Source organism: Vespa crabro, chromosome 10, assembly GCF_910589235.1.
Source record: "Vespa crabro chromosome 10, iyVesCrab1.2, whole genome shotgun sequence".
Lineage (NCBI taxonomy): Eukaryota > Metazoa > Arthropoda > Insecta > Hymenoptera > Vespidae > Vespa > Vespa crabro.
This window is the reverse complement of record NC_060964.1, coordinates 4,671,151-4,687,584: the sequence shown is the minus strand read 5'-3', so window position 1 is coordinate 4,687,584 and position 16,434 is coordinate 4,671,151. Positions and strand designations below refer to the sequence as shown.

At 34.8% G+C, this 16,434-nt stretch overlaps 1 protein-coding gene across 2 annotated transcripts in view; it reads right to left on the bottom strand.

Annotated features, from left to right (window-relative positions):
* LOC124427693 (nephrin-like) overlaps nucleotides 1–16,154 on the bottom strand; it is a 125,855-nt gene extending 109,701 nt beyond the window's left edge. The window contains exons 1-2 of one of the 2 annotated variants that reach the window (XM_046970932.1): nucleotides 15,997–16,154; nucleotides 2,386–2,619 (exon numbers count right to left, since the gene is read on the bottom strand). In XM_046970932.1, the coding sequence (XP_046826888.1) occupies nucleotides 2,386–2,503 (118 nt within the window). In that variant the 5' untranslated portion in view covers nucleotides 2,504–2,619; nucleotides 15,997–16,154. Of the gene's footprint in view, nucleotides 1–2,385; nucleotides 2,620–6,012; nucleotides 6,871–15,996 lie in introns of those variants that run through there. The other variant, XM_046970931.1, reaches the window with a different exon arrangement.
* Between the last annotated feature and the right edge of the window lie 280 nt (nucleotides 16,155–16,434).

Below are 16,434 nucleotides of genomic sequence, written 5' to 3'. Positions count from 1 at the left end.
GCGTTTAACCTTTCCGGATATGCCTCGAGTCGTAACTTCTCTACTAACGCTATTTCTTTTTATCTTACGATGATTAAGATAATTTGAAGTATAGTAGCTTGCTCGATAATATGAACTTTTCGATGTTTCATAGTAATCTAATTATATATGCATGACGGATTGACTGAATATATGCGAAAAGTCAATGAAGTTTTCATAATCTCTTTTAATACGATTTTATGCGGTTATGTTCCCAAGAGAGTTATTTAGGACTGTCATTAAAGGATAAAAGATGCAATTTTACTATCGTTAAGTAGCGATTCTAAGAAAAAAGAGAAAAAAGCAAAGGAAAGTATAGGTATCGTTAGGTTCCACTCGTCAACGAGATTACCATTAACTCGATAGTTCGTCCCACGAGTCTCGAGGAGCCTGAAGGAGCTAAACTCGCTCCTTGTTACGAAGAGGACTTGCCTCGTTTCGACAACGAGGTTATCGTTAACCCAATAGTAAGTGCAAAGAATCTAAAGTAATTCTATGTTAGAAATCTCTTTCCATCTATTCACCGATAATGGAGCCTTGAATTTGATATACTTGTATCTATACGAGTTTATATCGAAGTGCATGTATCACCAAAAATCTGAGAGGTCAGGTGGAATCTCGTTTAACTATCCGCACCCGCGGGAAATGAATGTAATTTCATTAGACGCTGCAACGAACCAATTACCGAGAGTACCTAGTCCTCTACGGTATACGGATTTCGAAGGCAATAAGTCAAGGATAATAATCGTAAAAGATGGTGAAACGTAAATTGTTCCAAGATTTTATCGATAAACCTATCTCGATTAGATCCTATATATTTTTATAACGACGAAAAAAGAGAAATTTATAAAGGCGAGAGAGAGAGAGAGAGAGAGAGAGAATGAGGAGAAATATGCTCGGCTAATGATACTGCAAGAATACTAATGATAATGAAAGAATAGCGCTAAAGAGATTTCGCTTCATGGTCCAAACTAATTTACCTCGAGAAAGGATACACGTGTCCATATGTCGACGACACGTGTGCTCGAACTTGCAAGCGAACGTTACACGTGTGCAATGAAAGGACGAACGGATGCGGCACTTTTCGAAAAATCCCACGCTGTATCAAACATTCTTGTCGTTTTTCTTTCATTTCCGTTACATAAATTATTCAATATTTACCATGAGTATTCCATTAATTATATATTAGTTATGCTTTTGATTTATTTTCATTGAACGTTATAAGGTTCACGTAAAGTTAATATAGTGCGACAGGGCGCGTTACATCATACGGGACAGTATAATATATCGTATGGATTTATCATATAAATATGAAAAGTAGAAATCGAGGATGATTTGCAAATTTTCACGGATAATGCGAATATTCACTCGTCGATTTGGATCAATGATATATGATGAGTTTCGTTGAAGTCATTAGAAAATTATTCATTCCGAGGAGGATCGATAAAATTCTTGCCTAGATAACAGAATTTCGATTTGTAAATATCATTAATGGCGGATTCCTAAGGGAAAGATAATAGAGAAGGCGACATTTGATAATTGACTGGACTTTTGGAAAATTTTGAGGTTTGTAATTAAAAAGCTTTCATTGAATATGAAATTAATGATCGAACTATTCTATATCGATTTTATAATGTATTATTCTCCTTCTAATTGCGGTTATGGTATGTATCGGGAAAAGTTTCAAAGTATAAACGTTTGGAGGCTACTCTCGTGATACTCATCCATTAAACATTAATTTCGATATCCTCTGCGGAGAACGAACGGTCGAGCAAATAAATCAGCGGAAAAGTTCTACCGTACGGTAATTTACACGAGTAGTTTAGTGTCTCCTTTTCCGACTTCTCTTCGTCCTCCTCTCTTTCTCTTTTCCCAACGTCTCGTTTACACAACATGATAGTTAAAAAGGAACATTCGCACGGGCGAAAGCACGTACGTCTACCCATTTTAACAAATTATTTTCCACCCTCCGCTTCTATTCTCTTGCATTTTTACGTAAAGCATCTTTCTCTATTCTTTCTTCATTCTTTTTGCCTCAACGACGAAGAAGAACAGTCGTAATGATGTTGCGAGAATTAATAAAAATAATAAAACGTTAAGCGTACCGAAATGAGATTTCTTTTTAACATTTATCATTGTTATATCAACGATCATAATACTTTTTTTTTTCTCTTTTAATTTCTTTTAACCTTTTACATACATTAACAATCGTAGTTTTGATCGTACATATGTATACGCTGATACTTATTTATATTTAGCTAACGCCGAATATATTTGAATCAATTTTTCTCGAAATTAATGATGTAAATGAATCGATCATTTCGACGATTACGACAAGATAAATTCATATAGCTTGGATATACTCACCCGGATGGTCTGGTTCGTTATTGTTTGCATCTTCGTCCAAGGACGTTGTCCTCTCCGATTGCGCATCAGCCAGAGTCGATACCTCGAAGCACGTCACCACAATCAATATCCACAGCATACTGGCAAACAACGTCTCTTGTCTACTTCACCCACGAATCATCCTCGTAAAACTCACGAGGCCCACGTCGTATTCCGTTGGAGGAGCACGCACGTAATGTTTGATCTCCTGTCGCACTGTCAAAAAATATCTACGTTGATTATATATTCGGACGAATGATCCAAAATGTAAATAGAATCAAATCGATAAAAGAAGATAGTTATAGACTATCGGTGTGTTCTAAAAGTAATCAGTGGAATAATTGAAGATACCATCATGAAAATCAAATTATTGCAACTTGTCGATCGGTGAGAGAGGCAAATTGAATTTCGCACGGTTGGCTTAGTCGACGAGCGCTGGCTCGTCTTGAAAGATTTCATCGGAACACTTTTCCATGGCGAGGCATGGCGATCCACTTTCCTTGATCCTTATTCAGCACACCCTTTTTATTTTCTTCCTTGGTGAAATCTAGACGGTATGTCCCGACGTTTTTCGAAGAAGAAAGAAAAAAGTTACTGGCGAAGAAAAACGATTCTTCTTGCGGCTGGATATCTCTTTCTACTATCTTTCTTTTCTTTTCGAAATCGACCCGGTAGAGTGAAAGCAACTAGCAAAAGGAATATTTCATCTTTTTTTCGCATCATTCTTTATCAATAAGTACCTATATATTGTATATTATACCCTTTTATGTTAATAATTACATTTTGTAACGTTCTTCTTTTAATTATCGTAATATTGATCGAGCGACGAAGAATCGTGCACTTGTCTCTCATAAATTCATTAATATCGTATACGTTTATAATACAGTTTGATAGACTCTCATTTTTTATTTTTTGCTTTTTAGAAAACACAATTGATTCAGATTTAAATTAGATGGAAGTACAAATAAAGTCTCTTACTACGTTCAAAATTGATATTATCGAGAAGCGTTAGATCGTACATGTTATTTCTTTTCCCATTACAGGACACGTCCGATGTTCTCGGCAGTTTGCAAGTACTTTTTGCTCTCTCTCCTTCCGCTCTTTCCTTTTCCTCTTGAGCTTTCGTTGAGACGAGAGGACGTGGACAAAGGTTTCCGTTTGTGTAAGTGCGACAAACGTACGGCAAAAGAGAGTCGCGTCCTTCTGACGTGTACCACATCGGACAGGCGGACTCACTTTTCTCGTACTTTCTAGCGAACATTATGTGGACCGACTACGTGACATAAACTCTGTCCGCTTGGAACGGACCCGCCCTACACTTCTATGCGAGATATTCGTCGACGATGTCATCTTCTTTCTAATCCTGTTGTACTGAAGAATTGACTAGTCGTCGTTTCCTTCGTACATCGTATAAAGTAGCGTCTTTTCATTTTTAAATTCACGTTGTACCTTGAAAAAGACTATCTACCGTTTTTCGTCTTATCGTGACCTGTCTAAATCGCAAAACTTTGAAACTATTCCAACACGAACATTCTCGCATAAGTACATACCTATGTAACGTAGAGTCACGTACAGTGTAAACGACTCGTTGAAGAACGAGATATGAGAAACTTGGATGTTAGTGTAAATCATTCTTTTGGTGATAATAGCGTATTGTCGGAAGAAAAGAAAGAGCATTCAAAGAAATGGATCAGAATCATTCAAGAATGATTTTGATTTCTTATAAAAGTTGAACGGTAAAGATGTCGAGGAATCTCATTCGGTTTTAACTTATTGACGATGAGGCCATTAACAGGACCATTAACAGGATCGAATTTGAGAAAGAAGCGATTATTACGAATCTTTGAAGTTTCAAAGTCTCATAGATGTCAAATACGAGAATTATCGTTTGATAATCAAGTAAACGCAGTTGAATAAACGCTAGCGAAGAGATTGCAAGAAGGAGATAATTACTATATTCAGGACGGTAACGTACAATAGAATTTAGAGGATAAAGAGATTAATATATCCAATGAACGATATATTTGTAATAATATAGACAAATAGAGGTAACATTAGTAACAATGTATTCCAGTGTAATAACGAATCAGTGAATTGCTTTAATAATCGAAAATTTAAGATTTTTCTTATAATATACGATATAATCGATTATAGCATTCAAAAGGAGTAGTAATATAAGTATTGTTTATCCAAACGTTTCAGTTAAAATGTAATTCGAGTATAATAGATTTGCCAATAATCATTATTTATAAGATTTAATTTTCCGAATGACGTTCATTTTTCATAGAAACAAAACGTGAAAACACAATCTATGCCTTTAAAATCGCTCGATTTGCTTTAAGAACAAAAACACTATGACGTACTCGGACGTTAAGTTAAGCGTTAGGAAAATTCAATGTAATTTACATTTCATGGTTGCGCACGGTTCAATAGCTGGAGTTGAAAATGCGAGATAGGCGGCCATTTCGTTGGAATTGCGAAAGAACGCACTGAACGATTTTTGGGCAAACGGCGCGCATAAAGGGTAGAACGATAATGACAAAATACAGCGATGATCGGTGCCATTTCTCACGCGTCGTGAATTGCAATGCATTTTCCATCGACGCGCGCCGTCGAACCAATTTCCGAACGCGCCGAACTACTCCCAACGGGGATTTATCGTACAACGAAATCGTTAAGAACGCATCGATCAATGAAACAAACTGAAAATATGGCTGAAAGAGAATGGAGTAGTGCGATACGTTATATTCATTCGCGTTCTATTGCTTAACAGAGAAAAAAAGAATTGTAACGTCAACATTGTGGTACTTTTGTAACAAAAAGTATTTTTGAGATTGTTCCAGCTTTTCTATATATATATATGCACGTAGTAAAATGGTTATCACTCTGGTGCCATTCGAATGTACTGTAAATCGATACGATTCTTCGACGTTGACTCCATAGGTAGTCATTTTTAGACATATTTATATAGTTTTTGATAACTATTTTCAATGTAATCAAATCGGAATTGAATTGGTTTTTTTCTGTAATCGAAGCGAACTTTTTAATAGGAAATAATCAAACAATTTTCAATGATGATTTTCTTATCGTCGAAAAAACGTAATAGGATTTTTCGGCTGACTAAAATTGAAAACGGTAATAAGCATTAAATTTTTATAAACTCCTGAGAAAAATCTTCTTTTCTCCAAAAATTCTTCTATATTCAAACGAGTTTCCTATTATTTCTTTAAAGATTTGTTTGATCGCACGACGAGCATGAGTGGCTGCGAGACATGTTTATTTCCTTTTTTCATTTAACATTTTAAACATCGTTTATCGTAAATTGTTTCATTACGTGGTAATTTCAAAGGAAAATTTTCACGACGCAACCGTCGACAACGTCGTTCAAAGCGAAGCCTTTATCGTAGAATGTCATGTGCGCGAACGAGCATTTTGTTAACGTAGATAACGTCGGACATGTGTCATCGAAAATCGAAGGCGTATTCGTTTTGATGCACTTTCATGTTCTTTTTCATTGTATGTTTCTTTGTATCTTGTAACATATCCTATTTAAAAGAATTGACGTGAAAGAAATGAGATGAAAAAAACAAAAAGCAATCTGTTAATTACCTAAGCTGAAAAAATTTGTATTTGAAGAAAGCTCGGTAGAGAGAACGATCAGCCTTCAGTTGATCGATACTGGTACATCCGCTGTTAGTTTACTTTATCGAAGTCAACATAATCTTCCTTTTCGTCTTCCGTCGGTCGCGCGCGATCGTCTAGTTAGACGTGGCGCGGCTCGCGTTAGTCGGTTCACGAACGTAGAAGCAAACACGTGGTTCGAGAAGAGCCGAGCGTAATCATCGGCTTTCCGATTCCGGCTTTTTTCTGCACTATTTTCACTGTGATTTTGGGTATCTCGTAACGCGACACGATTATGCACCTTCGTATCTCACCGTATTCCTTCTTCGTTCTGCCTCCTCGCGCACCTCGCACGCGCTGTTATCCACGATATTTCCGATCGATATTCGCTCGCGCGACGTTTTAACTTTTTCTCTAATTTTTTATTAAAATCAAAAGATACTGATTCCCTTTTTCCTTTCACTTTGCACTTTTTACTAATTTTCGTTATATCTCTTTCCCTCTTTTTTTTACGCGTTGATACGCGTCCCTCTTCCTCGTTAACTCTCGTCAAACTTCACTTCCCTTTGTAACGTGATGTTCGTACGTTAGTCGAGAGAATTTCTCTCTTTCTCTCTCTGTCTCTGTCTCTCTCTCTCTCTCTCTTTCTCTCTCTCTCTCTCTCCCTCTCTTCGTCGAAGGATGCACGAAGCGCGCGCCTCGAGCTCCGCGATGTCACTGGATGCTGCCGGTAAAGTTACGCGCACGGACGAGCACCCCTTGCGTCCGACCTCCCGTTCATCCCCGTCCAACCGCGTCCGCGCACCCTCGTTCACTCTCGCTCGCGACCAGACCGTCCCACGCTCCCTTTTTCTCGGCACCCATCTGCCCCTCCTTCGTCACTCTCTGCTTCGTGCAAGCTCGATAATCTTCGTTCGAGTTGACGACGCCGAATCTCGAGACCGAACCAAGTAGAAAAGGGGGTTAGATAAGGACCAAAAAATAAAGAGACAGAGAGTGGGAGAGGTAGAGAGAGAGAGAGAGAGAGAGAAAGAGAGAAACAGAGAGAGAGAGAGAGAGAGAGAGAGAGAGAGGGAGGGAAAAAGAGAGAGAAAGAGCGAGCTTTTCCTTCCGTGACGAAGATTGGAGCACTTCCGGTTGGCTGCACGACGACGCGCGCGATATGCATCCGGTCGGTGCAGCCTCCTTCTTGCGAGAACGATTATTCGAGATTAACGAAGCGCAGTCGCAATCCGGTTCTTTTCGTTAGACCTCTTCTACCCTCTTCACTCTCTCTCTCCTATTCTATATCCTTTTTCTTTACCGTTATTATTAATTACTTTTTTTCTTTTCGCGAGCAGAAGAAACTAATAAACGTTAATTAAAGTTACCACTGAACATCGAAATCTCGATGAACGCGGAGTACGTTTAAAAGCAAAAGAAACTTTTTAATATCGAGAACGGAATTGCCATTCACCGTTAGTATCTATTTTTATCAACTAGCTTAGAACATGAAAGTTTTTCTTTTTTTTCCTTTTTTCTTTTTTCTTTTTTTTTTTTCAGTGTCTTTTGTCGCGGACATTGTGATTTGACGACACGCTCGTGGTCGACGTTGGTTAATGAATTTTTTAAACGAATCACGCTCGATCGATTTTTCGCAGATGGTAAAATTTGTTTCGCTCGAGTTAAAACTAACAGAAAAGAAAAATGTAGTCCCGTTATTTTATATCACAAATGAACTTTTAGCTCCTTCGTTTAGTATATCGGATGTACGTTAATTAATAAGTCGTAAATCGTACCTCGTTTTTCTTGAGCGTCCTTTAGTAGAGTTTAATTAGCCGTAAGAAATTTTCCTTTGATAGGACGTCTCGAGTCGGATGATCGTCGTCGGGCCGGAATAGATAGAGTACAGTGTAGAAATTTACGGACGAGATTGTAATTAGCATAGCGTGAAACTTAGGATACAGTTTCCGAGTGAGTTTGGTCGACGACTGTGTTACCGAACGTGTAACGCGCAGAGGCGGATAGTTAAAGGCTAATTTGTAGTGTAGGGACAAGCGCAGCGCGTGATCGTATAGAAAGTAGCTCGTTAGATCGGTTGGTTCAGGTAAAAGCCTAATTACCATATCAGTTGATTGGCCGTTAGGGATGGCTCGTTGAACGATATTCTCGTTGCCTTGGGCGGTTTGCCGATCGACGGTCACAGTGAGTCGCGCGTCAATCGCAAGGTTATACGTAAGCTTATACCCCTATCATGTCGAAATTCTCTTTCCCTTTCTACCCCTTCAACCATTTCTACCTTGTTTACTTATCTCCTTTTGGAACTGCATGCAAGTGATTTGTGAAGATACTTATTCTATTATATATCAACAAATTTGCTCTAATTATGCGGTATCTCAATTATTGTCACTCTTATTTTGTTAAGTTTAATAGAAATTCTTGCCTTTGATTGTCTTTCTATCAATTTCGCAAAATGTGATTTTCTCTGTTTCGTTCTCGAGTTTGTTCGTTGATCTTGTCGAATAGTGTCCTTTTGATCGTATTTACCAAGAAGTATTCCATCTATTTCGTAATTGCTAGGAAACTTGATCATAGAACGAGTTATACTGTAACTAAGTATCAAGTCAGAATGTTTCTGCTCGACATTTTGACCCCTTATCTCAGATTTCGAACTGTCGAGGGTTTGCCCTTTCTCGACGAGTTTTCGTTGGAGAAACATCTTATGAAAGAGGTTACGTTAAAGTAACACCGACTAATCTTTTTGCAAGACTAGCAATATTTAAAGACATAGAATTTGAAAGTCGAATAAAATCGATAAGATATAGTGTAATAAAGAAATACTTAGAGTAGTTACCCTACTTGTTCGTAGAGAAGAAAAATTAAAGGAAGATAAGATTTTCCTCAGATGTCGACTCATATTTTATTCAACAATTATTCGAGTTAATGTAATAACTTAATAATAATTAAATAATTATTAATGTCTCAAAAACAAACAGAATGAGTTACTGAAACTAATTAACGTTTGTTTCGATAAGGTTTGAGAGTTTTTCGATACTCATCTAACCTTAAGTATCAAATCTTCATGGTAAAATTTAAACATAATTTTTTATTACATGAGATTAAAATATGATGAATTAGTTGGATCCAAGAAAATGGTATTTTTTTCATTCTGTGTGTCTTAGTTATTCCACTTTTTTCTATCTACATTGAGACTTTTTCTATCAACGTTTCTTTTCAATATCAATGGTTGTATTTCCTATGGGAATCGATGGATTGATAGAAATCAACTCCTTTCCTTCTTCAAAGATGACTCACTTTATACAATTATTATACAACCATTTTTGGTACTTACGTTAGACATGTGTCATTACGTATGTGGATATCATCAATTATTTTAACATGTGTCAATTATTTGAAGATTTGATGTAATTCCTTTATTTATCGGGAGTTATTTATAATTACTGTATTAACAGAACTTTCTCGATAATGAGCAATGCAAACAATATGTTAATTCCTAGAAAATTTCTCAACTGATAATTATTATTTTATTTGTTTTCATCGAAATTCTCGAATCTAAATCGAAATTAAATGTCATAGAAATTGTTTTCTTTTTCGAGTAAAAGTTTATTTTTACAGACGTATGCTTAGTACATTTATTCGTATAACAATGAGATCATTATGAATCATATTGAATATAATGAAAATATTTGTCATGAAGTAAAGCATTAAAAGGTACCTGTTATTCGACCGATATTAATATATTGTTTCATTTTGTTTTTCACTTTCTTTATAACATTCGATTCGATAAAAGACCACGATGTGTAAATCTTTTCTTTATTATTGGAGTTCGAATTTGTCTAGAATTATGAGGTAGTTTCGAACAAATAAAGAGGAATTTGAAACTGTTTTTAATAAAGAAAATGAGAGAGCATAGATTTTTCAAAGTCTCAAATAATCTCAAGCAACAACAGATTTTTTGGCATCGAACATATAACAAGGAAAAGAATGCCCAATCGATTATCATAATATGCCAATTTCAGTGCATTTTTCTATATTTTCATTGTGTTAAGAGAAAATTCTTGCACAGCCGATCGCGGTTTAAACCATTTGAGAACTTCTTCGGTTCACTGTTTCTAACGATAACTCCGAAAGTAATTTGATTGATAACAATAAGTTATCTTTAAGCGAAACAAATAGAATTGTAAGATCTATCCTTATGAGTTTTCTTACTGCAATAAGGAAAACTTTATAATTGGCAATCGAATGAAAATTGACGAGTAAGAAAACAATAGGAAGAAATAAACTTCTTCGATGAATTTCTTCGATTTTATGATATTATCTATGAGATGATTGATAGAATCAGATTGTACATCGAGTTCTCGATAAATCATCATAATAAACTAATTTCAGTGGCTTTCGAAAGTTGTATCACGTAAAACAGAATTGTTACGTTTCATTTCATCCTTCATATCTCTATACATACATTGTTCCCTTACAATATATTTTTGCGATAGCATAATCTTATCGAGAATAATGCCATCTATTTATAACTATTTTCTTCCATTATCGTATCGTAATTCGTACTTCGTATTATTCATTCGTACATACGTATCTATATCCAATTATCACAAAAAGTATAGAGGATAATCCATTTACTCTTTACGATGCTTATCCTGATAGAAATATTATTCAATCGGAAGACAAAAACAAAAATCATTCGTAACATTTTTAGATATAGGTTCACATATATATATATATATATATATATATATATCTATCACTTACATACCTACATACATACGTACGACACAGTTATCATCTTCATGACAATATATAACCAATGAAAGCGTAAATAGCATAGGTCTTGGTATGCTGTACTACCCGTTATACCTAAGACATTTCTCATTGTCGTGGTCTCATACTCGAGCCATCGCATCGACTTGCTTTAGCGTTCTCATAGCTTCTTCATTCCCCTTCCTTCTCCATCAACGACGCCTTTCTCTTTCTCTCTCCTTACTTCTATATCCGACCATCCCACTCTCTAGTGTTTCTATTTTGCAGTACTCTTCCTCTTATGGTATACGGATGAATCAATTTTCAAACCGTTGCCATGAATCAAACTTATCGATGCTTTTGCCTTTCTCTTCGACTCTCTCGCAGCTATCCAACACCACAAGCCATAAGTATTTATATTGAATCAGAGCCTCGCTTGTCTCTTGCAAATAATTCGCGAATCGTTTCTCAAGTAATGACAAAAGAAAAGTGGGTTTCTTTACGGATTAAAATAATATTGAGGGATAGGTATAGATATCAGTTTAAGATAAAATTTTACATAATAATAGAAATAGATACTTTATATCAGAGTTTGACATGGATAATTTGCAACTAAAAATTTATTTAAAAATATTATAAGTTTTTATGCAAGTAGATATCGATAGATTTGATTTCAAAAGTTTAATCCAATATTCGATACTTGGATAACATTTACTCGTAAATATATTCGTTAATTGCTTTTTACACTTCATTGCCTACAATTATTTAATACAATCGTACCTTATCAATAATTTTTGCCATCCTTTCAATATTTCATCTTGTTTTGTTCAACGTTTCGATTCATATGTATTTATCACAATATAGCCATCAAGGAATATTTTTGTATATGTAAAAGGAAGCGTTCGTGTTATTTTTATCGTGTCATAATTTCTTTTTTAGTGGTATTTCGTCATTGAATTTAACGAGCACTATGCGCGTACGTAGAATATCGTTTCCAATCTCGCGCCCTCAAAAATCGAACGTAAGTATTTTATTTGTAGATTTTTATAACCCGATTCGGTCGAAGGAAAAGCCGTTCTATTGCGACGTTCGTCGTAACATTTTAATGCGACTGTGCCTTCAAAGCTCTATTTTCTGATTTTCGTTCAAAATTGATTTGACTCGGGACGGAGACGTCAACCCGACGATGAAAGTGTACTATCAGTAATGTTGGCAATAAATTGGACAGTATCGTTTTAATCGGTTCGTGCATTTGAAAAAGTAGGACACTGCGGTCGACGCTCCTCAATTGTTCTTCTCTCTCTCTCTCTCTCTCTCTCTCTCTCTCTCTCTCTTTTTCTCTTTCTGACTTTTATCTTTTTTTTAAATTCTAACCTCCAGACCTTCGATTACATAGTTGCAACGTTAATCCATGACACCCAGAACAACTCGAGTATACCCGTTCGTCACTCTGAGAGTTGAGACAGTTCTGTCGTGAAACAGTTCCGCAACTTTCGTAGTAAATTTTTCACGCCATGTCCAACTGACTTATTAATTTAAAACATTGTATCCTACTAACTTATTTAGTTCCTTCTCTTTTTGTTACCTCGCTACCTTACTCTAAATAATTCTTCGACTTTTACTTATCAAGCTGTAGCTACGATACTTTTCTTTTTTCATCGATAATTGTAATTTTACAAGTTCGTAGATATACGAATATATCAGTCAAATTTCCATTATATTTGTCGCCTTCGAAGAGCTTATCAAAAATCGATTTGAAATTTGCAAAGGTCGGAGAAGTATACTTTAAAATTAAATTATAACTTAAAATGATAGGATGGATTAAGAAAAGTCATTTAAGAGGCGTCACTTGGCCCTTTTACTATTCATGTATATTACAATACTTCCCTCTCTTGTCATATATGTAATGAATGTTTTAAGGAAATATTATAAGAAAGTATAATATTGAGAATTTTAATATAAATTATATATAAATATCTGAAGATGTTTCGAAAATAATCTTTCTTTTTCGTTTTATCTTTAATTAAAATTAATTTTGATCTCGCTTCATTCAAAATTATTCATTAAAATGATTCCGTACTCGAAAAAGGAATGTGAGAAACACATTAGCATTGCGAGAATGAATCTCTCTAGACATGGCATACGCTTTTTGAGAGTGTAAATTGCTTGGCAAATGAGTAATCCCGCGGATAAAGGAAGTTTGAAAGGAGGAAAAGGAAAATAGAGATCCCTTCTCGTAAACATTCAGTCTAGCTAGGTTTAATCAGAAGGACGGATTTATCAAATGAGGTTGCGTTAGATCTTTCTCCCTTCTCTCTTTCTTCTCCTCTTTTTTTTCTTTTTTCTTTCTTTCTTCCTTTTTTTTCTATCCAAGAAGAATGTTACGTTCTCCTTTGTTGAGAAAGAAGTGACGGAAATACTGTATCGCATCGATTACTATCGGTAAAAACAAGTCTCTTGAGAAGAAAACTTTCTTGAAAATCCAAGTTTCACAATTGCAACTTTCTCGCCGTCTTGCATCGTTTCCAATGCCTATCCTCCCCCTATCGGTTTTAATTAATAATTGCCGACGGAGCTACTTTACCAAAGTTCTCTATTGAAGTTTCGAATAGTTGTATCCATTTTCTATTTTTTACGTATCTTTAAATAAGTAATAGTCGTATACTCGCTGCGTGCAATCATTGTAGGATCGATTCAATGAAGTTCATAAGCAAAGAATTAATCAAGTTATGGTTGAACGATAGATCTTAGATTTCATTTGAATGATTTATATATTTATACCAGTTGAAATTTGATAAGTAATTTATTTTGTTTAAGTGAAAGAATTTTAAGAAATCTTATTATTTAATTATTTCTTTGACATTGTTAAGAAATCGAAGGCCTTAATATATGAAGATCCCTTTGGAGATAGACATTGTTCAGATCAGATGTTCTCATTGTTTCTTATATTTCTCGAACAATTAAACAATTATTTGAAACATTGAACTGAAAAATAGAAAAAAATAGTAAAATAAATTCTTACGAAGCAATATTGACAGGAACTCAAGAATATCTGCAGTGTTGAAAAGCATCAAAAATACAGAGAGAACATTTTGCTGAGCTATTATTTGTATTACCGTTTATATCTGCCCTACCTTAAAATCAATACTTATAACATTCATCATCAAAATATCTTGTCGAGATATTTTGTCGTTCATATTGGTTTTAGTAATGAATCCTGTAAATGATATTTTATATTATTTAATAATTAAAAAATACATATATATATATATATATATATATATCACCTTTTAGAAATGATCGTTTTCACTTACATGATACTGTAATCTCTGAATTTTTGCGTTAAGTTCCAAGAAGAAGGATGTTGTAGAGTTCTACGAAAAACGTATAAGGAAGGAAAAGAAAATAGGAGGATACTAAAGTAGAAAAGAGAGGATAGTCATAAATCGTACACCTTGTTGCACGAACATCGAGATAGGATGTTCTTTTCGATACGAAGACCTTTCATCCTCCGGATTTTGAGAACTTAATCAGCGTTTCAGCATTTCGCAACAGTATTATGCTATTGCATATCAGAATTCTTTTTATAGATTATTTTTGCAAATATTTACGTACGTTAAAAATTTTTCCTCTCGATATGATTTTTATCGGGCTGACATTACAACCAATTAATAAAAAGCAATTTATTCTTTATCTGTAGAAAATTTTTGTTGCTTTTATTGATATAGAAAATTATTTTCGGAAAAGTGGATCGTACGAAGAGATTGATAACTGGTAATTTAATTCAAAAGTTATTATACATTTTGATTAATATAATAAACACAGTAGATATAAAGATGAATTCAGTAACCTATGATGATATAATGAAATTATTTGAATAATTTTACAAAGGAAAAATCACATTTGAATAAACTATTAGAATGATTTGGAAACATTAAATAAATTGAATCCTTAACACTGGATCGGTGATTCTTTTATTCGCTCAATCACATATTATTAGGTTCTTGCTAGAGAAATTGTAAAACCAGCAATTTATTCTTTTTTTTCTCTCGTGAACTTAATTCGGAAAATTTGTAAGAAATGAGAGTCCACATATTATATATTGTTTTCAATGTGATGTTGATTTATGTATCGTATCGCGTTTTGAAATCGTAACAATCGATTATTAATTATTTCTTTTCTTTTTCCAATTTTATAATATTAAAATTACGTAACTATAAATTATTTATTTACTATATTAATTATTACTATAAATACGTTAATAATTAATTACGTATTAATACGTAACTATTAATTATTAACTATAATATATATCTTGGATAAAAGGAAGAACGTGTTTAATTAAATTATTATTATTCTGAAAGAGTTAATCATAAAAAAGAGCAAACACCTTCGATATTCTAGAGAATAGAAAAGAAAATATGTATTTTACTCCATTCGCAAGCTCTTTGTTACTTTAGCGCCTTTTAAGTCTTAATCCAAGCATCGTTATTGCGAATGGATCCTAAATGTGACAAAACGTGAGGTAACGAGCATAGTCGGTAAAAGTAAAGGAAAATCAAAGAGGGTCAAGAGAATAGAAAGATCTTTGTCAAAGTCCACAACTTACTCAATTATGGCTTTGAACTCGTAGGACGACTTTTCTTTGTATACATTCTTACAACGTAGTGCACTTTTCAAACGATGAAGTCTGTTGTCTGAGTAAACGAGGTCGATATGTTAGCGATAAAATTTCGAAAAGATTCACGTTAAAAATGTTTTCTGATTATTTTCGAGTTTTTGATTCTATAAAAGAAAAAAAAAAAAAAAAGAAAAAAAAGAAGATGAGCGACGAAGAAGAATGAGATAAAGTTATGTTTTTGTCACTCTTAATTAATAGTCTCTCTACTTTATCGAATAGAGTAGAGAACGCATTGTGCGTCCTTTCCTCCTTTTATTTTTTTTGTAGGAATTTCCGTGTCGGACTGAATAAGCCATAGCTTATGAGCTTCCATAGATTATTGCATTAGCCGAAGAAATAGTTCAGTGTGGGGGAGAAAAAGAGAGATGAACGGAAAAGGATAAAAAGAGGAAAAAGAAAGAAAAAAAAAAAGAAAAAAAGAAAAAGAATGATCTCTTTAATATTGAAGTTGTAACGCGTACCTGCCTATTGCAGCGCGTTATTGCATCAACATCACGTTACTATAGCCACTCGAATTTCAATTATCATTGATTCTTTACCTCTTCCTTTCCCGCCCTTTCCTGACTCCCCCTCTGGTAGTGACGACTGACGGGAATCCGCCCCACTCTGACGAATGTTTCGCTTTCTCCAACGCAACAACGACGCGATAGCTATAAATCGATAACCGTTCCAATAACGATCGACAACGTTCGGCCACGGTCGCACGACACGCATTGGTCTCGGTTTAAATGACAAGGGGGATTAATCGTTTCTCCCTCCCTAGCTATTTCTCCTTCCCAATACCTTCCCCCGATCGTACCACTTTGAATCTCGTTTATTTCTTTCCCACTCTCTTTTTCTCTTCCCTCCCTCCCCACCCTCTACCCCACTACCTTTATGTATGCACCTACCTGTCCAACCATCCATCGTCCATCCATTTATTCGTCTATCCGCATATCTATCCGTCTGATCGGCCGTCCATTCATCCATCTATTCAT